The 24,272-nt window shown below is 41.4% G+C and overlaps 1 protein-coding gene across 1 annotated transcript in view; it reads left to right on the forward strand.

Annotated features, from left to right (window-relative positions):
- LOC141980414 (scavenger receptor cysteine-rich domain-containing protein DMBT1-like) overlaps positions 1-24,272 on the forward strand; it is a 111,958-nt gene that overhangs the window by 50,766 nt on the left and 36,920 nt on the right. Inside the window, 8 exon segments of the mRNA XM_074941647.1 lie at positions 229-543; positions 3,328-3,645; positions 4,091-4,405; positions 6,763-7,086; positions 10,937-11,251; positions 15,719-16,033; positions 21,543-21,857; positions 23,388-23,699. Of these exon segments, the coding sequence (XP_074797748.1) occupies positions 229-543; positions 3,328-3,645; positions 4,091-4,405; positions 6,763-7,086; positions 10,937-11,251; positions 15,719-16,033; positions 21,543-21,857; positions 23,388-23,699 (2,529 nt within the window).

The raw sequence follows: 24,272 nt of genomic DNA on the forward strand, positions 1-24,272 counted from the left end.
TCCAAGATCATGCAAGGATTAAGTAAGGAGCAGTGGTCCTGTGTAAATAATAGTCATGTAATTTAAAGAGTGTGTCATAATGCATTTGCCCAAGGGAAACAAATGAAGGATACATGGGAAACTTTGATTCTGGAATTTCTTTGCATCTCTCTCTCTGAAATTAATATAATGATGGATATGTGGCTCAATGCTCTCTCCAGTAACCCCACAATGTGTCTCTTTTTGAAGGAGCTACTGATAAGCTGAGGCTGGTGGATGGAGGCAGCCCCTGTGCCGGGAAAGTAGAGGTTAAACACCAGGATCAGTGGGGGACGGTGTGTGATGGTGTCTGGGAAATGGAAGATGCTGAAGTTGTTTGTAGGCAGTTGGGATGTGGATCTGCTGTTAGTGTCCATAATCAAGCTCATTTTGGGTCCAATTCTGGGCCACTTTGGCTGGATGAAGTTGCCTGTGGTGGTGCTGAGTCATCTCTCTTGGAATGCGAACACAGATGGGGTGTGCATAGCTGTGATCCTCATACACCTGCTGGAGTCACCTGTTCAGGTAAGAAATCCAGCCTTAAAGGTAAAATCCTCCGGAGAGAAAAGGGAATTAATCTACAGTGTCACATTCCTCTGACCCTAATGAGAAATAAAAATAGAAACCTGTAATTCTTATTAACCTCACTGGACACTGGGGAAACATTTGTGTAATTCACATCCTCAGTCACTTGTAAATGATTTCCACTATTCCAGCCGTGCTTCAATTGTTATACACCTCCCATTTTACAGCAATTTTACAGTTCATTTTCTTAATTCCAGTCAGTGGCAGAGGGGAATCATAGCCCACCAGGAGTTCCAAGGCCATGGTGCAGGTGCTTGAGGCCTCTTTGTTGGACAGTTTGCTGTCCTGAGCATTGCATGTCACTGGTTCTCCTCTCTCTGCCCAGGAGACATGCCGCCTGTCACTGATCTCTGTCCCTTGCAGATCTGGGGCAGGGGCAGGGGCAGGAGGAGGGATGCAGGCACTTAGAAGAGTTACAGGGAGGGAGGAGGCGGCTGGCGGAAGAGGCGCCCACAGCTGTATGCACGTTATGGTCAGTGTGTAACATTGGCAGCAGTCAGGAAAAGCAGTCAGGCTGCCCCACTGCCCACTCAGGTTTGGCCCCTTTGGCCTTCTATCCTAGTGGGGGCAGCAGGGCCAAACCTGAGTGGGCACACTGGGCAGTAGGCTGGCCAGCACTGCTCCTCCTCACCATTGCTATTGGGCAGTTCCTGCACTCGAACTGCCTCCCTGGGGCCTGCCAAGCCTTGACCAGCATCCAACTGCCTATGTCCCTTCTCAGGGATAGGGAGTGACACTGCACTTGGATGGGCCAGGTTAGAAAGTGGGGGCTGAGCGTTCAATGGGCGAAGTGATGGGGCTAGCAACTGCAGTGGGCATGGCTCCACAGGGAGTGACAGTGCATGCCGTGGGAAATTTCTGGGGATGCCCTGGTTGGTCACTCTCACTCCTCCACTTCCCACTCTCTAGAGCAATAATCACATTCCTTCCTCGTAATAGGATAGTGGTGGAGATAAAAAAGCAGAATACAAGAGCTGGCTGCTCTCCCTCTTCTGGGCACCTGTATCACATCATTCCTTCAATGGGCTTCCTACTTCTGGGATCCCCATCTCCCCCTGCTTACATTCCCTTTACCTTTTAAGGTTCCCTCTGCTTCCACCTCTGCAACATCACCCCTCACTCTGCTAACCCCAATGTTCCCTTGTCCCTCTCCACTTCTCTTGGTCTCCTAAGTTACCCTGACTCTCTCTTCCTTTCACACGTTTCTTCTCCTATTTGCCCCTTCCCGCAAGGTCCCGAGTCCCGACTGGAATGCGCAGTGGTGAGGGGGCAGGGACAGACATGGGGAGGAGGGTGGCTATGCATAAGCAGGGAGTTATAACTACTAGACACAGGGCTAGATTTTAAAGGCATTGGGGTGACTAAAGAAGAAGACAGGCACCTATTGGAATTTTCAGAAGTGCCTAGGGACCAAACTTCCATTGAAATCACTTCCCACCACTACCACTGGTTCCTGTCTCCAATTTCTTTCCCCCTCCCATTTTTGGCTACTCTCTCCTTCCTTTGCTCCTCCTCACGCTCTCCTCATGTCTACCTCCACATTACTCACCCTCTGCATTCTAAGTTAAGCTGCTTTCCCCTTCTTGCTGCCTGGGGGTAAGCAGGGGGCAAGAATTGAGACATCTCCCTCCCAGTTCTGGTGCTTAGACCACCTCAACCTGGAACAGCAATTGAAGGGAAAATCCTACTACGCCCCTGCAGCCCTGGGATGGTGCATGCTCAGTCCAGTCACATATAGGAGCTGTGAGGGGCTGGAATATGTTCAGTACTCAGTATGGAATCTTCAGAGAATTTAGCAACTGAACTCTAACAGGTCTCCGCAGAATTGCCGTTATTCAAAGGCACCTAACTTGGCCAGATTTGTGCAGGTTTTAATGAAAAAAATCAAAAGTCATATCCCTGACACCAGAGTGACCTCCCTTCCAAATTGCAAGGCCCTGCTCCAGTGTAAGGAAGGACCAGAGCTTCTCAATAAAATGTTATAAGCAATTCACCACTTGGGGAAAACAACATAGTTTTGTCTAATCTCATTCTTGTAAACAGCTCAACTGTCTTTAAAAACAAACCAAAATAAGGCATATGCTTGACATGGACAATTTCAGCGCAAATTGTTAAAGTTTGGCACCATTGCCAAACAATGTAAAGCAGGATTTTAAAATGGGAAGTGGCAGGAAATCTTAACTATACGCTTGCATACGCTTGCAATGTATGTGTAAACGCTGCATAATTTATGTGCCCATTTCTACCTTTGTTTACATACAGAGTATGTGTGTGTGAATGCGTATGCAAGACTTAGCAGAATGTAACAACTTTTAAAAATCCTTATGATCATCTATCAATAATCTTTGTTCTTCTCTCTGCCTATTCTCCTCCTCATGCTTTTCAGTACCATTCATTGCGTCTTTGTCTATATTTTAAATTGGAAGCAATGCTGGCTAGAAACTGGAATTTTTATGTGAGAGAATGATGTCTAGCATGCTTTGGAGCACTCAGTGAATAAGTAATAATTACACAAAATTTTTAAAATATTGCTAACACCCTTTTCTAAATGGCAGCAGCAGATTGTGATTTAATGTAATGTTAATTATGATAATAGATCCAATGCATATGTTTTAATGATATAGCTATTCCTTACCAATTTTAGTCCTTTGTTCATGCTGAATTGCATACAACTAGTTGTATTGAAATTAACATTGTTATAATATTCTCACTGAATATTTCCAGGTCATATTACACCCCGACTTGCTGGAGGGGACGGTGTCTGTTCAGGACGTGTTGAAGTAAGACATGGAGAAGAAACATGGTCTACAGTCTGTGATTCCAACTTCAGTCTCAATACTGCCAGTGTTATCTGCAACCAACTAAACTGTGGAACAGCCCTATCTATCCTGGGAGGAGCTCAGTTTGGAGAAGGAAATGGGACAGTCTGGAAAGAAACATTCCAGTGTGTAGGGAATGAATCCCACCTTGTGTACTGTCCCAGAACATCATATGTGAATCAGACATGCAGTCCTGCTAATACTGTCAACATCATATGCTCACGTAAGACTTCAAAAGGATATAAAATACCCGTGATATATTCTAGGCTACTGTGTGCTGTATCCCTTGAAGTAGAAAAAAAGACAGGGCTCAGCTACAGTGAATGCAAAGGTGTTTGTTTGTTTAGGACACTGGAAACAGGCCTTATGGTTGCCCGGCTGTATAAACTGCAAACTTGGAACACAAACTGTGCTGCACAGTGATGTTACAAAGAAACTCCCTAAATCCTAGGTCAGATTAAACAATTATGGAAAGTATTGTGGACTACATTAATAAATATACTCATAAAATGTCCTTATTCTGAATGGAACTTGGATCACTGGGCTAGTATAAATTTGTTCTAAAACACAAACACAAACATTTTGATGGTATAAAGGAATTTCTTCATAATACTTGATAATAAATAGCTCAAAGGGTCCCACTCTAAACCCTTCTCCCTTCTTCCCAGGGCACACAGGTTTCCGGCTGGTGAACGGCAGCACAGAGTGCTCAGGGAGAGTGGAGATCCAGGTGCATGGTGCCTGGGGAGCCCTGTGTGACTCACATTGGGACTTAGCCATTGCCAACGCCCTTTGCAATCAGCTTGACTGTGGATTCGCCATATTGGCTCCGGCTGAAGGATATTTTGGGGAAGAAAATGGCTCTGGCTGGACAGACTCACTTCACTATAACAGTTTTGAACCCCATTTCGGTCACGGCCCTGTTACCACATTGGAGGCGTCTCAGTGCCCACATGATAATGATGCCAGTGTGATTTGTTCAGGTAGGTGTAGGAGAAATGCAGGATTAATGACACCTGCCCCTCAGTGCGTGACACTGCCTTCTAGCACAGGAGGACCTCTGAGCACAGAGAGAGGAATAGTAGTCTAGATTCTAAATCAAGCTGTAAAAGGAGCAAACACAGCAGGCACATTGGGGGCGCAAATGAGGCTTTATCTTCAAATTTCGCACAGCATCCTTGTTGCCTTTTTATTTTTATTTTTCTCTTCCTTTTAAAAAATAGGCACCACAATAGCCACTTTCAAGGCCTTGAGAACAGTTGCTGTTCAAGGATAGGGCATAAAGTTGTCATTAATTCCACTATTTCACACTTCACTTCCTCCAGAATCCATGAGTGCCATTCATCTGGATTTGAGTCTTATTTGTCCACATGTGGATATAAATGGAAGCCTTGAGACACAAGCAGGTCCTTTTCTTATGACAGTAAATTGGGTACTAAACCTTCTGATTTAGTAGCTTATATTGGTAATTCATATGTACAGACTATATCAAATCTAATATACAGTAGTTAGTTCTAGACCCCTATTCAGAAAAGCACTTCAATCCCATTGAAGTCATTGAGACTTGAACATATTTTAAAGGGCTTACATGAATCAGACCTATACTGTTTCCACTCCAGAGCATAGGTAGAGCCCTGCAAATCCAGATACACGCTTTATATCCACATGGATCACAGATCGATGTAGATCCAAATTTTGTATCTGTGCAGGGCTCTAAGCATAGGACACTCTCTCTGAATAGCTGAAACTTTTAATGAACATAATTGGTGTGTGGAGTAAGATGAGAGTCCCCTTTTATGGTATGTTGGTCAGAGTCCTGGATGGTCTGTGGAACATTAAGTGTCAAGATGCAGAAAGTTTACAACCAAAGCTAGATTTTTGTCAAGACAAAAATTCAAAAGTCTTAATTTTAGTTTAAAAACATAAGGAGTCATGACATACTCTGACATCATTTGTGATGCAAAACTCTAAAAAAAATCAGCTAGTCTTTGTTTTACATGAAACATTGTTTGACGTCAAGAAATAATAGTTTTAAACTATGAGTTGACTATTGGTAAGCCCTTAGTGCACTACACTGATCCAAAGCGCAGTGAACTCAATGGAAACACTCCCGTTGACTTCAATAGAATTTGCATTGGGCTCCCAGAGAAAATATGAAAAAGCCTGTCATAAAAATAAAGGGAAGGGTAACCACCTTTCTGTATACAGGGCTATAAAATCCCTCCTGGCCAGAGGCAAAACACTTTCACCTGTAAAGGGTTAAGAAGCTAAGGTAACCTCGCTGGCACCTGACCAAAATGACCAATGAGGAGACATGAAATTTTCAAATCGGGATGGGGGAGGGAAACAAAGGGTTCGTCTGTCTGTGTGATGCTGTTGCTGGGAACAGATCAGGAATGCAGTCTCAGAACTTCTGTTAGTTAGTAAGTAATCTAGCTAGAAATGCGTTAGATTTCCTTTTGTTTAATGGCTGGTAAAATAAGCTGTGCTGGGTGGAATGTATATTCCTGTTTTTGTGTCTGTTTGTCACTTAAGGTTTTGCCTAGAGGGATTCTCTATGTTTGGAATCTGATTACCCTGTAAGGTATTTACCATTCTGATTTTACAGAGGTGATTCTTTTACCTTTTCTTGAATTAAAATTCTTCTTTTAAGAACCTAATTGATTTTTCTTTGTTCTTAAGATCCAAGGGTTTGGGTCTGTGTTCACCTGTACAAATTGGTGAGGATTTTTATCAAGCCTTCCCCAGGAAAGGGGGTGTAGGGCTTGGGAGGATATTTTGGGGGAAGACGTCTCCAAGTGGGCTCTTTCTCTGTTCTTTGTTTAACACGCTTGGGGGTGGCAGCATACGGTTCAAGGACAAGGCAAAGTTTGAACCTTGGGGAAGTTTTTAACCTAAGCTGGTAAGAATAAGCTTGGGGGTCTTTCATGCAGGTCCCCACATCTGTACCATAGAGTCCAGAGTGGGGAAGGAACCTTGACAAAGCCCATAGAAGGTAAAAAGCAGGCTGCTAAGAATGACAAAGAGCATAACTTTTTTGTTGTGCAAAAAACCTAAAACCTTGTCACAGAACTCATACCATGGCAAACATTCAGACTCACTTTAACACTTAACTCTTAAGTATGAGTAAGGAATGAGCTCTGTTCAGGTTGAGTATAAAGTTCATAGGAGATAAGACCATCTGACAACTTTCAACATCTCCACATCTGAAACAGCACAGTCCGGAATTGCTGAGTATGACAGTATCATTTGTTTATGTGTTTTTATTTCTGGAATCTCACAAACCTGCTTTTGTTCAATAGGAATATGACCTTTTAACAACTGGGATTTATCCCTACAGGAAACAGACAGATCAGACTGGTGAATGGGTCAGATCATTGTGCCGGGAGAGTGGAGATTTATTACAATGGCATCTGGGGAACAGTCTGTGATGATTCCTGGGACCTGTCAGACTCCAATGTTATTTGCAAAGAACTGGGATGTGGACACGCCATCACTGCAACTATCTCTGCACATTATGGGGAAGGATCTGAGCAGATCTGGATGGATGATGTGAACTGCTCTGGGAATGAATCCAGTCTTTGGGAATGTCCATTTGGTGGATGGGGTTTGCATAACTGCAGGCACAATGAAGATGCAGGTGTTGTCTGTTCAGGTCTGTTCTGTGAATGCTCTACTAAGCCCATTTAATTGGGAAATAATATGTGAGGTGAATGTTAACTAAGGATGCATCTATACTGCAACCTGCCCTATAAGTGCATCACAGGTAATACGTATGTTAGCTTTACCTACATAAGCAGAGCTAAAAATAGCATTGTAAAAGTGGTACTATGGGCTTCAGCTTGGTTTGTACAAAGACTCCAGAGACACTGGATAGGTACTTGCATTGCCAGCCTGCGCTGACTCCTGCTGCCATGTCTACAATGCTATTTTTAGCTGTGCTACTGTGGGTAAAACTAGTCTGGTGCAGTCACAACTTGGACTGCAGCGTAGACATACCTAAGACTCCAGGTCAGCAAATTATCCCTACTTAGCTAAGCACTGAAGTAGATGCTTAGGTTCCATTTAAATCAAAAGTGAACCCTGATTCTTTTGAATTCAATCAATAAATAATACAGGGAGCATTAATTTATCCAGTGTCAAAACAGTTGTAAACACCAAAAGTTTTCAGAGTCATGGGAGACCACTACAGATGATCATCTCCACATCTCAGTGTTTAATTTCTTTAGCATGCCATCACTACACAATTGCTCTTCATTGCATCTAGCCCATGAGTCAGTGATCCATCCGTATTCAGAAAAGCACCTAAGCATTTGCTTAACTGTAACTCTGTGTTTGAATCTCATTTACATCAATACGATTTAAGCTTGTGCTTAAAGTGAGAAATGCTTACAAGCCTTGCTGAATAGGAATAATATGCGCTTAAAATTTTTCCTGAATTAAGACCCTAATCAGATTAACCTGTTTAGCAGAAATTATAAGATGTGGCTGCAATGAATTTATCATTTTCAGCACCAGTGAAATAAAATGACCAGTCTCAGAGCTCATAAAATCATAGAAGTTTAGGGTTAGAAGAGACCTGAGGAGGTCATCAAAGCAGGACCAAGACCAACTAAATCATCCCAGCCAGGGTTTTGTCAAGTTGAGCCTTAAAAATCTCTAAAGATGGAGATTCCACCACCTCCCTAGGTAACCCATTCCAGTGCTTCACCCCCCTCCTAGTGAAATAGTGTTTCCTAATATCCAACCTAGACCTCCCCCCCCCCGCAACTTGAGACCATTGCTCCTTGTTCTGTCATCTGCCACCACTGAGAACAACCTAGCTCCATCCTCTTTGAAACCCCCCTTCAAGTAGCTGAAGGCTGCTATCAAATCCCCCCTCACTCTTCTCTTCTGCAGACTAAATAAGCCCAGTTCCCTCAGCCTCTCCTCATAAGTTATGTGCTCCAGCCCCCTAATCATTTTCATTACCCTCTGCTGGACTCTCTCCAATCTGTCCACGTCCTTTCTGTAGTGGGAGGGCCCAAAACTGGAAGCAATACTCCAGATGTGACCTCATCAGTGCCGAATACAGGTGAATAATCACTTCACTCGATCAGCTGGCAATGCTCCTACTAATACAGCCCAATATGCCATTAGCCTTCTTGGCAACAAGGACACATTGACTCATATCCAGCTTCTTATATCCAGCATAATCCCCAGGTCTTCTTTTGCAGAACTGCTGCTTAGCCAGTCGGTCCTCAGCCTGTAGCGGTGCATGGGATTCTTCTGTACTAAGTGAAGGACTCTGCACTTGACCTTGTTGAACCTCATCAGATTTCTTTTGGCCCGATCCTCCAATGTGTCTAGGTCACTCTGGACCCTATCCCTATCTTCCAGCATACCTACCTCTCCCCCGAGCTTAGTGTCATCCGCAAACTTGCTGAGGGTGCAATCCATCCCATCATCCAGATCATTAATGAAAATGTTGAACAAAACTGGCCCAAGGACCAACCCTTGGGGCACTCCACTTGATACTGGCTGCCAAGTAGACATGGAGCCATTGATCACTATCCATTGAGCCCGATGATCTAGCCAGCTTTCTATCCACCTTATAGTCCATTCATCCAATCCATACTTTGTTAACTTGCTGGCAAGAATACTGTGGGAGACAGTGTCAAAAGCTTTGAGAAAGTCAAGATACATCACGTGCACCGCTTTCCCCATATTCACAGAGCCGGTTATCTCCTCATAGAAGGCAATCAGACTGGTCAGGCATGACTTGCCCTTGGTGACTCCATGCTGACTGTTCCTGATCACCTTCCTCTCCTCCAAGTGCTTCAGAATGGATTCCTTGAGGATCTGCTCTATGATTTTTCAGGGGACTGAAGTGTGGCTGACTGGTCTGTAGTTCACTGGATTCTCCTTCTTCCCTTTTTTTAAAGATGGGCACCATATATGCCTTTTTCCAGTCATCCAGGACCTCCCCCAGATCTCCATGTGTTTTCAAAGATAATGGCCAATGGCTCTGCAATCACATCAGCCAACTCCCTCAGTGCCCTTGGATGCATTAAATCCAGCCCCATGGACTTGTGTGTGTCCAGCTTTTCTAAATAGCTCTTAACCTATTATTTCACCACTGAGGGCTACTCACCTCCTCCCCATACTGTGCTGCCCAGTGCAACAGTCTGGGAGCTGACCTTGTCTGTGAAGACCGAGGCAAAAAAAGCATTTGAGTACTTCAGCTTTTTCGTCATCATCTGTCAGTAGGTTGCCTCCCCCATTCAGTAAGGGGCCCACACTTTTCCTGACCTTTTTCTTATTGCTAACATACCTGTAGAAACCCTTCATGTTACCCTTCACATCCCCTGCTAGCTGCAACTCCAACTGTGCTTTGGCCTTTCTGATTACACCCCTGCATGCTCTAGCTATGTTTTTGTACTCCTCCCTAGTCATCTGTCCAAGTTTCCACTTCTTGTAAGCTTCCTTTTTCTGTTTAAGCTCACTGAATATTCTGTGTTAAGCCAAGCTGGTCACCTGCTATATTTGCTATTCTTTCTGCACATCGGGATGGTTTGTTCCTGTGCCCTCAATAAGGCTTCTTTAAAATACAGCCAGCTCTCCTGGATTGCTTTCCTCCTCATATTAGCCTCCCAGGGGATCCTGCCCATCAGTTCCCTGAGGCAGTCAAAGTTTGCTTTTCTGAAGTCCAGGGTCTGTATTCTGCTGCTCTCCTTTCTTCCTTTTGTCAGGATCCTGAACTTGACCATCTCATGGTCACTGCTGCTCAGATTGCCACCCACTTCTACTTCCCCTACCAATTGTTCCCTGTTTGTGAGCAGCAGGTCAAGAGAAGCACGGCCCCTTGTTGGTTCCTCCAGCACTTGCACCAGGAAGTTGTTAGCCACTTGGAGACTAAAATTATTTGTAAGCTTAGGGTAAAACTTGTTAGTAAAAGGTGTTATGCATTTCAGTCATTTACAGGCTTCTTATCTCAAATATTTGCTTTCTGAGAATGTAATGTAGAATTACAAAATGGTCACTTGGATAAATGGAAATAAAAGTACAAAAGAGTCTCTTGCTCTTTGACCAGTAAAACAGTGTACAGATGAATATTTCCAGCTAGGCTTTAAAGCCATTACTTCACTACACAGTGCATATAGCGAGAAAAATTTGCAAAACATCATGGAGGAATCTTGCAGGCTACTGAGAATGGTAAAAAGGATGACATTTTGTGGGAGCAAATTTAAACCCTTAAGCATCATGGATTTTGTCACAGAGGTCATGGCCATGACAAAATATAACCCTCACCCCCCTCAAATTTGACTGAGGGATAGGTCCTGTAGGGACTGAGAATTACAGAGCGTATAGCAGATGAGAAACCATCTGGCAACCTGAAACATCTTCAGATCTGGAATAGCAGTTAGAAAGATGTCTATCATTTGCTCAGATGTTTTATTTCTAAATTCTTACAAAAAGTTTCTTGTTGTAGGATAAGAAAATGACATATTAACAAATGGGATTTATACCTACAGAAAACAAACAGATTAGACTGGTGAATGGGACAGATCACTGCTCTGGGAGAGTGGAGATTTATTACAATGGCACCTGGGGAACAGTCTGTGATAATTCATGGGATCTATCAGATGCCAACGTTGCCTGCAAACAACTGAGATGTGGACACGCCATCAGTGCAACTGTCTCTGCTCGATACGGGCCAGGATCTGGGAAGATCTGGCTGGATGATGTGAATTGCTCTGGGAATGAATCCTACCTCTGGGTGTGTCCTTTCAGGGAATGGGGTCAGCACAACTGTGGAGATCATGAAGATGCTGGAGTTATCTGCTCAGGTCAGTTTTATGAATGCTTTCTTTAACTTGATTAATTAAATTTAAAGCAATAAAATAAGAAGGCAGCAGATAAAGATAAAGGAGCATCTCCTTGCTGGTCACCCAATGTTTTGGTATTTGTTGCCTTTCAGATCCTGAGAGCTGAGTTCAAAGCCATATATGAGTCAGAAGTGAGAAGGAGTCTACTGTGTCTCTTTGCTTATTCACTTACTCACATATTTCATCATCTAATATTAAAAAAAGACAAAACACTCATCAAGAGAGGCAAAAGACTTGAGTAGTTAACTTGAATGATTGCTTCAGCTTAGAAATGCACTGGCAGAGCTGCCTGGGGGCCCAGAACAGAAATAGCATGTGAGTCCCAGTGTCTTGATTAATGTGAACTCTCAGCACTGAACTTATTGAGGTACAAAGGTTAATCACAGGTTAATCAGTATCTTGCCACATTTGTACTCGTGCTGCCTGTTCACTGCACAGAGCTAGAGTTAATCAAACTAGTTCAATGGGTGTCCCTACTTTTTCCTACTCCCCAGGAAGACCATGATCCATTCAGAAATTCATATATGTTGCCAGTGTAGATTGGAAATTGTAGAGGGAAAGCTATATCTCTGGAGTTCTCAACTGCAAAATTTAGCATCTACAGTATATAATATAAGGACATAAGATGGTTAAGTGAGTTTAATTAAACCATTACCTTCTCCTTGTACAGTATGACTTTATGGAAGTTAAGGTTGCTTTGCTATAATATTGATTCAACAAATTACAGACAGAAAAATAAAGATGGACATATAAGAGTTGACACAGAATATTGAATTTAACATTGGGTATTGAAATTATCAAGAAATAATAATTCAAAGTATTATATCAAATCAGTCTTATTATAAAGAGGTGCTCACTTTAATTCTATAATGTTCTGGGTAGGCAATTTTGGTATCAGTACTGAGCTATATATCTCCAGTTCAGAATCTTCTCTATTTGCCAGTTAGGCTATTATATGTCAGTTTCACTTACACTACTTATTCATGTTTAGAGTATAATTATATGTTTAAATGTTTAAAAATGTTTAGAGTATAATTATAGGCCCTCTGTCTATGGATGTCAATTAAGCTTTATGGAACTGTTCAACCAAAAGTACATTCAAATCTGGAAATTTAAGAATTTAAGTAAGTAAATAATTAAAGCTGTCAATTAATCGCAACTCAAAAAAGTTCATCGCGATTAATCACAGTTTTAATAGCACTGTTAAATAATAGAATACCAATTGAAATTTATTAAATATTTTGGATGGTTTTCTACATTTTCATATATCATAGAATCATAGAATATCAGGGTTGGAAGGGACCTCAGGAGGTCATCTAGTCCAACCCCCTGCTCAAAGCAGGACCAATCCCCAACTAAATCATCCCAGCCAGGGCTTTGTCAAGCCTGACCTATATATTGTATTCTGTGTTGTAAATGAAATCAGTGTATATTATTTTTATTACAAATATTTGTACTGTAAGAAATAGTAAAGAAATAGTATTTTTCAATTCATCACATACAAGTACTGTTGTGCAATCTCTTTATCATGAAAGTGCAATGTACAAATGTAGATTTTTTTGGTTACTCAAAACAAAACAATGTAAAACTTTAAAGCCTATAAGGCCACTCAGTTCTACTTCTTGTTCAGTCGATCACTAAGACAAACAAATTTGTTTACATTTACAGGAGATAATGCTGTCCTCTTCTTATTGACAATGTCACCAGAAAGTGAGAATGTGGCACTGATGTAGCTGCATTGCAAGATATTTACATGCCAGATATGCTAAACATTCGTAACCTTCCTCATGCTTCAGCCACCATTCCAGAGGACATGCTTCCATGCTGATCACGCTCATTAAAAACAATGTGTTAGTTAAATTTGTGACTGAACTCCTTGGGGGAGAATTGTATGTCTTCTGCTCTGTTTTACCTGCATTCTGCCATATATTTCATGTTATAGCAGTCTCGGATGATGACCCAGCACATGTTGCTCATTTTAAGAACACTTTCACTGCAGATTTGACAAAACACAAAGAAGGTACCAGAGTGAGATTTCTAAAGATAAGTATGGCACTTGACCCAAGGTTTAAGAATCTGAAGTGCCTTCCAAAATCTGAGAGGGACAGGGTGTGGAGCATGCTTTCAGAAGTCCTAAAAGAGCAATGCTCTGATGCAGAAACTACAGAACCCGAACCACCAAAAAGAAAATCAACCTTCTGCTGGTGGCATCTGACTCAGATCATGAAAATGAACATGCGTCAGTCTGTACTGCTTTGGATTGTTATCGAGCAGAACCCATCATCAGCATGGACACATGTCCCCTGGAATAGTGGTTGAAGCATGAAGAGACATATGAATCTTTAGCGCATCTGGCATCTAAATATCTTGCGACACCTATTGTCACTTTCAGGTGACATTGTAAACAAGAAGTTGGCAGCATTATCTCCTGCAAATGTAAACAAACTTGTTTGTCTGAGCGATGGGCTGAACAAGAAGTAGGACTGAGTGGACTTGCAGGCTCTAAAATTTTACATTTGTTTTATTTTTTAATACAAGTTTTTTTGTACATAATTCTACATTTGTAAATTCAGCCTTCATGATAAAGAGATTGCACTACAGTACTTGTATTAGGTGCATTGAAAAATACTATTTCTTTTGCTTTTTTTACAGGGAAAATACTTGAAATCAAAAATAAATATAAAGTGAGTAGTGTACACTTTGTATTCTGTGTTGTAATTGAAATCAATATATTTGAAAATGTAGAAAACATCCAAAAATATTTAAATAAATGGTATTCTATTATTGTTTAACAGTGCAATTAATTCCGATTAATTTTTAATCATTTGACAGCCCTATAAATAATGAAATGTCACTTCAGTTCAAGGGTATAACTCATTTTCCCCACTACCATCTCAACAAGGAACCATCTCAACAAGGACTGCTCTTCGGGTTTTTTTGGTTTTCTTTGTCTGTTTCTTTTGTGAAAATAGACTTCATAATAGTGAATTTCCAGTAGAGCTGTCCAGAAAATGGAATTTCCATCCCTTGGGAAATTCAGATATTTCTATATTTCTTTTCATTCAGAAACAGGACAAAAAGTTTAAATATCAATAATTTTCATGTCAGCAAAAGTTCCAAAAAGGTTCTATTCAGAAATGTTGGGATGATTTTTTTTTTGACATTTTTGATTGAAATTAAACATTTTGTTTGAATGTGTTAAAATTTTTGACTTTTCGGAATGGTGATTTGAAGCTAAATGTTTCTTGTCTAACTTTCCCATTGAAAAATTGGGAAATTTCATTGAAATTGACATTTTCCTGCTGGGGCGGGGAATCAATGTTGACAAAATCACATATTTTATTGGGGAAATTTTTCTGTTAAAAAATTTCAACCAGCTTTAAGAATGTAATTAAGTAAATAATAAAATGAGACTTCAATTCAAGAGTATAATTTCCTGTCTTGGGCCTCGATTCTGCAAAGTAAGCACACGTTTAATTGCTTTGCAGAATTAGGTTCACACTTCATTAACTCTTTCAGTTCTCCAATTCTGGATACAAATGTGACCTGGTGACAGAGGCTGCTTCTTTTATCAGTGTAGCAAATTCACTACTGTAGACATCTGTTTAATAATTATAATTTCATACACATAGCATGTATAATTTGAAGTATACTGTAGTAAGTGCTATTCAACATATTCACATCACTCCAGAACTCAGGTCTGGTTTGCTCAGAGTGGTGAAAGTTGGAGTGATGGGAGAGTCAAGGTTTATCTCCATGGTGTTCAATGCTATATCCTGGGTGACCTGTGGAACACTAATAATGCCAAGGTGGTGTGCACGCAGCTACAATGAGGAGATTCAGAGAACGCATACAACAAATCCTGCACGTTTGTCATAGCAAAAATGCAAAAGTCATCCTTTCAATATGTGAACAATAAGTCATGGCACAACCATTTTTTGAATCTATGTTATAATTCTTACATAATAGATTAAAACAATGTATTAACCTATTCTGCACTGCACTGGACCTGTCAGTTTTGATCCAAAAGCCTTGTGAAGTAAATGGAAAGAGTCACATTGACCGCATATGGGCCCAATTGAAAGCAGGCTTAGGGATAGCCACATTTCTAAATTCATGGAAGAGTCTAGCTCAGTAGCTGGCTGCCTGTTATGACAAAGAGAAGCCATTTGAGCAGGGAAGCAACTTTAAATGTCTTGAATTTTGGCCGAGGGGTTATGGGCATTATCAACATACTGCCTCACTTACATTCCTCCGAAGTGTGAATGAGGAATGAGCCACGTGGGAGATGAGAACCAGTCTCTGTCACAGCACAGTAGGAAACTGCTGAGGATGTTGGTATAGTGTGCTCAGCTATTTTACTTCTGAAATCTCATAATCATCAACTTGTTCCTCTGAAAAATTAACAGCTGAGATTTAACCCTACAGGAAGCAAACAGATCAGATTGGTGAATGGGTCAGATCACTGTGCCGGCAGGGTGGAAATCTATTACCAAGACACCTGGGGGACAGTCTGTGGTGATTCCTGGGACCTGTCGGATGCCAATGTCGTTTGCAGAGAGTTGGGATGTGGACGCGCCATCAACGCACCTGTGTCTGCTCATTATGGGCAAGGATCAGGGGAGATCTGGCTGGATGGTGTGAACTGCTCTGGAACAGAAACCAACCTTTGGGCATGTCCTTCCAGGGGATGGGGTCAGCACAGCTGCGGGCATCATGAAGATGCAGGAGTGCTCTGCTCAGGTTAGCTCTGTTTCTGCTCTATTTAACCGGGGTAACAAAGAATTATGAATGCACCAATCACAGTTTCATAGTTAAGGTTGAATTCTGTTTTGCACTTAAAGCAGGCATTCAACCTCTTTGTTTTGTAAAAAACCTACATCACACCCTCCCCAGAGTTACTACATTTATTCTATGAGTATAAACTTAATTTTCGGAGAAATCACAAGTAATTCCAGTTTTTGAGTTAAAATATCCATTTTGCGTTAAAGTACTAATTTTTAAAAATGTGTCTGTCTTTCTTTTGTCCCAAATGATTTTAATAATGGAATAAAACAGATTCTTCAAACTCTCCATACTGTTAAAATTTATTAAAATTTTGTGCATACACTGTATTTCAAGAAATTAGGTTATAATTAAGCTAAGTTATTAATGCTTCTTTTATCTAATCGTTATGAATGTATATGCTACAGATAGGCTCAGATCAACAGCTCATGTAATTTATTCTTTATTGGAATCATGGCAGCATCAGAGGTGACTCAATCAGTCACCGCTCTGCTTATACACCTAAACTGCATGCAACAATTCTGTTGGTTGTAGATGAGTCATTGATATAAGGTAAAATGGGCACATGTTTCAAGAGTTCTCAGTGGTACGTTACTTGACTACAACTGCCAGTGCTCTTTAAAGAGTTGGTTCCACATGCTCTGATCTATGCTTGAAAGGCTTCCCATGGCATTGCTACCTTGGACCCACTGCACACTATTATCAACACTGCCAAGAGAAATGAGGCAGGAGCATAGATTCCTTAAAGTGCAGTGATACTGGGGCCCATAGACTCCCTTCATGTAGAACCAGACTCCAAAACATAGTCCTTTGGACTAATAAGTCAGTTGAAAATTAGAGTCCAGATTCACTAATACACTTTGGCTGCTTTGTCCTGCTCTTGAGGTACAAAGCAGCTATAAATCTAGCTTTCCTGCCCTGACTGCTTTTACTAGTCTGGTGTACCAGTGAATCTGCCTTTAAAAGTTGAAATAAACAATTATTAAAGTTGATATAATAAATCTTCAAATCATTACATATACTGAATGGTAGCATTCTCTTGTTTCATATTCGGTATGAAATGTTTAATATAGTATTTTTCAAAGGAAGTTCCAAGAAAAAAGAAAATCATAGAATCATAGCACTGGAAAGGACCTCGAGGGGCCATCAAGTCCAGTCCCCTGCACTCATGGCAGGACCAGCACCATCTAGACCAGGGGTGGCCAACCCATGGCTCCGGAGCCACATGTGGCTCTTCAGAGGTTAATATGCGGCTCCTTGTCTAGGCACCGACTCCGGGGCTGGAGCTACAGGCGCCAACTTTCCAATGTGCCGGGGGGTGCTCACTGCTCAACCCCTGGCTCTGATCCCCTCTGCCCCTTCCTGCCCGCTCCCCTGAGCCTGCAGTGCCCTCGCTCCTTCCCCCTCCCCCCCAGAGCCTCCTGCATGCCATGAAACAGCTGATCAGGAGGTGCGGGGAGGGAGGGGGAGGTGCTGATCGGCTGGGCTGCCAGTGGGTAGGAGGCGCTGGGAGCGGTGGGGGTGGGGGAGCTGATGGGAGGCTGCTGACATATTACCATGGCTCTTTGGCAATGTACATCAGTAAATTCTGGCTCCTTCTCAGGCTCAGGTTGGCCACCCCGATCTAGACCATCCCTGACAGGTGTTTGTCTAACCTGCTCTTAAAAATCTCCAATAAGGGAGCTTCCACAACCTCCCTGGGCAATTTATTCCAGTGCTTTACCACCCTGACAGTGAGGAAGTTTTTCCTAATGTCCAACCTAAGCCTCCCTTGCTGCAATGTAAGCCCCTTGCTTCTTGTCCTATCCTCAGAGCTTAAGGAGAATAATTTTTCTGCCTCCTCCTAGTAACAACCTTTTAGGTACTTGAAAACTGTTATCATGTCCCCTCTCAATCTTCTCTTTTCCAGACTAAACAAACCCAGTTACTTCAATCTTCCCTCATAGGACATGTTTTCCAGACCTTTAATCATTTTTGCTGCTCTTCTCTGGACTTTCTTCAATTTGTCCACATCTTTACTGAAATGTGGTGCCCAGACCTGGACACAATACTCCAGTGGAGGCCTAATCAGCATGGAGTAGAGTGGAAGAATTACTTCTTATGTCTTCCTTACAACACTCCTACTAATACATCCCAGAATGATGTTTGCTTTTTTTTGCAACAGTATTACACTGTTGACTCACATTTAGCTTGTGATCCACTATGAACCCTAGATCCCTTTCTGCAGGGCTCCTTCCTAGGCAGTCATTTCCCTTTTTGTATGGTGTGCAACTGATTGTTCCTTTTAAGTGGAGCACTTTGCATTTGTCCTTACTGAGTTTTGTCCTATTTACTTCAGACCATTTCTCCAGTTTGTCCAGATCATTTTTAATTTTCATCCTATCCTCCAAAGCACTTGCAACCCCTTCCAGCTTGGTATCATCTGCAAACTTTATAAGGGTACTCTCTATGCCATGATCTAAATCATTGATGAAGACATTGAAAAGAACCGGACCCAGAATTGATCCCTGCAGGACCCCACTCATTATGCCCTTCCAGCATGACTGTGAACCACTGATAACTACTCGCTCGGAGCGGTTTTCCAACCAGTTCTGCAACCACCTTATAGTAGCTCCATCTAGGCTGTACTTCCCTAGTTTCTTAATGAGAAGGTCACACGAGACTGTATCAAAAGTCTTACTAAAATCTAGATATACCACATCTACCACTTCCTCCCTATCCACAAGGCTTGTTACCCTGTCAAAAAAAGCTATCAGGTTGGTTTGACATGATTTGTTCTTGACAAATCCATGCTGACTACCACTTATCACCTTATTATCTTCTAGCTGTTTGCAAATTGATTCCTTAATAATTTGATCCATTATCTTACCTGGAACAGAAGTTAAGCTGACTGGTCTGTAATTCACTGGGTTGCCCTTATTTCCCTTTTTATAGATAGGCACTATATGTGCTCTTTTCCAGTATTCTGGAATCTCACCTGTCTTTCATGACTTTTCAAAGATAATAGCTAATGGCTCCGATATTGCCTCAGTCAGGTCCTTGAGTATTCTAGGATGCATTTCCATCAGGCCCTGGTGACTTGAAGACATCTAAGTTGTCTAAGCAACTTTTAACTTGTTCTTTCCCTATTTTAGCTTCTGAAACTGCCTCATTTTCAGTGTTGAAGCAGAGTTCAGGTTGAGAGTACATATCAGTAAATTAAACATAAAAATCTGTAATTATCACAAACTTAAACATTTCAAACCCAGGAAATTCAGAATTAAGGTTACATAAGGAATCCAAATTTGATAAGGTGCAGTAATGCAGAGTTAAAACACCCAACCAGCCATCATTTCTGTATACCATTAGCTGTGTGGGTTTCTAACAAAAGTGCATTCTTAGACTTCTCATTTTTGTGTTTCTGTCTCTATTGTAAAAGTATTAAAAAGATTATACAAATGGAGAATGTACCTGCTTACACATGTCCAAAACAGTGTAAATACAGACTCAAAAATTGAATATAAACTCCAAGATAGGCTGCTGGTTGTAAATTTTTCAAAAAAAAACCCAACCTCTCTCCAGAAAATAACAATTTGTTGAAACTGAAACTGGTTGTGGGAAAACAGCACTTTCAACTAAATGATTTCTCCAGTCCATAATGGATTTCTGTGCAGAGAGAGTGCACTTGCCCCAGAATTTCCAATAGCCTGATTCAGACAAAGGACCTGAACCACAGTCACCCATATCCCAGGTACATGCCCTAATCACCTTGTTACTGGCTTTTTTCATCTCTCCTGTTGGAGCTTTCCCACTTTCTATTAAATAATGAAATATTTATTGGACAAGGGACTTGAATCTGGACCACCAACATGCCCAGTGGGCACCCAAACCATCAGGCTATTGGCTGTTCTGGGGCTATTTTCTCTCGCGCGCTCACTCTTGCTCTGATTTTTCATGAAAAACTTCAAAAGGTTTCAGTTTCATCCCAACACAGAATACGAAAATTTTCAAAATCTTGAAATATATTGTGGAAAATGATTTCCTGCCCACACCTATTACTGAGCCAACAGAATGCAAATAATAATTAAAAAGTAATTCTAGATTTAAAAACATGAAAAGGCATGCACCCCCCCAAGAATAACTATGCATACACTGGTACATAGATCTTAAACCACCCATGTAAATCTAGACTCCTCTTAAGCAAGACCAAAAATAGTACATAACAAAACATGTAAGATTAGGTCTACTCCCTGCCAAAGATATGTCAGTCCTCCTACTCTGTAGCAACAAAAAATACGTGACAGCTGCAGAATGCCTTGGGGGAAACTGGAAGCTTAAGTTCCCCTATTAACTTCCGCACCAAGAGTGTCTCCCTTTTTGTTCTTATTTTTTTAAATAGACACCATGATGGTGATGTTCTAGTAACAGTTGTTTAAGAATAGGGCATCAATTTGTCAGTAATTTCCCTATTTCATTCTTTATTTCCTTGGGAATCCTTGGATAACAGTCATCTAGCCCTTTGAATGTACTGTACTTGAACCCCTTAACGCTCCATTCAACAGACAAATTTATACCTTGAACACAGGCTGTTCCTTTTAGTAATGCAGTGCATAGAGTACTGCAAGCTCTTGTTTAACCATTTATAATTTCATACTTGTGTATAGAACTCCTAATTTCTAAAATATGGTAGTGGGTTTTATTCAGTGGATAACATCATTCCAGAGCATAAGTGATTCTGAACTGCAGAGAGAGTTTAACTAACATAATCCATGTGCTGAGAGAGTCGAGATTTCCGTTCGTGACATGTAGGCAATGTCCCAGATAACTGGTGGGATACCAATACCACCAATTTGGTATGCAAGCAGCTGCCGTGTGGAGATGTGAAGAAAACTTGTAACTAAGGCTACATGTTTGGAATCAGAAATATACAAAAGGAATAATTTTTGTCAAAAAAACAAAGGAAAAGGAAAAGTCATGACACATAATATTGTATTAAATTGTTTTGGTGAATTATGAGATGGTAACTTTTTTATTTTGACTAGAAAAATGGTTTAAAGCAACATATTAACTAACAGTCTAAAAGTTTTAAAAATCACTTACCACACTGCACTGAACAGGTGGAGCGCCAAAATTCAAAAATTCATGACTAAGTCTTGCTCAGTATCAGGATGCCCAGAATGACAGAGCATTATTTATGGGGGAAAAATATCATAGATTTTGTCCCAGAAGTCATGACCATAACAAACATATAGCCTCACTTTTAACCCCTGTCAAAGTCTGAAAGATGAACAGGCCCTAAAAGGGTAAAGAAATACAACTTCTGATGGAGATGAGTCCCTGAATAACAATCTCCACATCTGAGATAGCACAGTAAGGAATTGCTGACAAGGTCAGTGTCTCTTACTCTGCCATTTTATTTTTGAAATCTTACAGACATCCTCCAGTTCTATAATAATGACACATTAATAGCAGGCAGTTATCTTTACAGAACACAAGCAGATCAGACTGGTAAATGGTGCAGATCATTGCTCTGGGAGAGTGGAAATTTATTACAATGGCATCTGGGGAACAGTCTGTGATGATTCCTGGGATCTGTTGGACTCCAATGTCATTTGCAAACAACTGGGATGTGGACACGCCATCAATGCAACTGTCTCTGCTCATTATGGGGAAGGAGCTGGGCAGATCTGGCTGGACAATGTGAACTGCTCTGGAACTGAATCCAGTCTCTGGGCCTGTCCTTCCAGGGGATGGGGTCAGCATAACTGTGGACACACCAACGATGCAGGAGTTCTCTGTTCAGGTAGGTTGTGCAAGTGCTCTATTTTAACCCAAACAATAGAGTATTGATAGAGGTGAATTTAACTAATAGAATTATATTTAAATAAATAAAATATAAAGCATAACATAAAATAAAAAAAAATAAATTGTATTGTAAATATTTAAATAAATAAAATAAAATGCAGTGCAGCAATAAAATGGAAAGGTAGCTGAGTATGATAAAGGATCATTTCCATGTGGGCTGCATGATTTTTTCTGGCATTCAATCCTGTGGAACGATAAGTAATCTTGCAACTCCTGAGGGTGGAGTTCAAATCGATGTTTGGCTCAGAAGTGACTCTTTCTTTAATCCCCCACTGTTCATGCCACAGATTTTACCACCAACGGCAACAAGACAGACACCGGACTAAAGCTTTACGATGGCTGAGATGTTAAATAGCAGGAGTCCTGTGGGTCTAGACAGATATGTGTTAGTAGAAGCAAGGACATAGAGAGCAACAAGTTAATCAGTATCTACTCACATCCTAGTTGCCCTATATCAGTGGTTCCCAAACTGGGGTTCGCGAACCCCTGGGGGTTCGCAGAACATTACAGGGGGTTCGCCAGAAAAATTTCACTCATGGTGGCCAGAGGACCCCGGGCATTGGAGGCACCTGTTGCAGGGCAGACCGCCCGAGCCCCAGGGAGAGCGGGGCCGAGCAGCTGGGGCTGGCAGCCCAAGCCCTGCCCCCATCAGTGGGGGAGCTGGCAGCCCGAACCACAGATATTGAACACTGAGGAAAAAGAGAAATTAATTGAGATCTCCTGTGATTACGAACTGAAAAGGAGTTTCAGAAATCTGTCATTGATCAACTTTTGGCTGAGTTTAAGAAACGAGTACCCCCTTCTGGCAGAAAAAGCTGCTGCAGTTTTGTTACCAATTTCAACAACATACTTATGCGAGAAAGTGTTTTCCTCGTGTGCACATCTGAAAACCAAACACAGAAACAGACTTGATGCCAAACCAGACCTGAGACTTTATCTTCTCCAGTAGTTCCGGACTTCCAAGAGCTGTGCAGAGCAAAGCAAGTGCATCCATCACACTGAGGAAATTTAAACTTAAATCCCTGGAAATATTCATTTTTAGGAGGGGGTTCACGAGATTTCACGATTTAGTGAAAGGGGTTCGCGGGCTGTTCACGTTTGGGAACCACTGCACTATATTTATCCTTTGCACATGCTGAGCATTAGCAACAATGACACAGCGCTTGACTATTTATGAGAGTCAAGGTGGGAATATAAAAGTCACAGGTGTTGTCAAAGAAACCATAGCCATGACAAATAACCATCCTTGTAAGTCTAAATAAAGAACAGGCCCTGAGAGGATTGAAAACTATGAAGTATGTTGGAGGTGAGATCCTGTGTAACATTCTGTGTTATGTCCAAGTCTGAGAAAACACAGTCAAGAATTGCTAAGGATGTCAGCATTATTTTCTTAGTTGTTGAATTTCCGGAACATCCTCATTTTTCAACAGTAACAGAATCTATTAATAGCTGAAATTTATTTTTACAGGGAGCAAGCAAGTCAGACTCATAAATGGAGCAGACCATTGTGAAGGGAGAGTGGAGGTAAATTACAGAGGCACCTGGGGCACAGTCTGTGATGATTCCTGGGACCTATCAGATGCCAATGTTGTTTGCAAACAACTGGGATGTGGACATTCCATCAATATAACTGCTGCTTATTATGGGGAAGGATCAGGACAGATCTGGCTGGATGAATTGAACTGCTCTGGAAATGAATCCTATCTCTGGGAATGTCCTTCCAAAGGATGGGGCCAGCACAACTGTGGACACAAAGAAGATGCAGGAGTTCTCTGTTCAGGTCTGTTCTGCAAATGCCCTGTTTAACCTGATGAATAGGGAATTAATATACATTAATGTTAACAAACACACAATATGATAAGGCTGCTGGTAATGATAAAGGAGAATCTCCCTACTGGTCACAATTCTTGATAACTTGTCTTTCAGATCCTGAGAGTAGTGTTCAAATCCAGGTTTGACTCAGAAATCAAGAGTCTGGTGAGTCTTTCACCAGAATCCCCATTGATCGAAACCACACATTTCATCACTTAATTCTGCATGACTGGTCATTTCTGCCCAGGAGAGGCAAAGGGCTCGAACAGCAATGGGTGCTATAGATCGGGATTGAAGTGCACTGATAGAAATGTATGGAAACCTCGGACTGGAATAGTGTGGTGTGGTCCAGGTTTGGAATGAGGAATGCTAGCAGACCTAGGATGTAGAGAGGAGATTATTTAAGCTCAGTACCAATGTGGACACAAGAACAAATGGATATAAACTGGCCACCAGGAAGTTTAGACTTGAAATTAGACGAAGGTTTCTAACCATCAGAGGAGTGAAGTTTTGGAATAGTCTTCCAAGGGAAGCAGTGGAG

This window comes from Natator depressus, unplaced genomic scaffold, assembly GCF_965152275.1.
Source record: "Natator depressus isolate rNatDep1 unplaced genomic scaffold, rNatDep2.hap1 scaffold_35, whole genome shotgun sequence".
NCBI classification, from domain to species: domain Eukaryota; kingdom Metazoa; phylum Chordata; order Testudines; family Cheloniidae; genus Natator; species Natator depressus.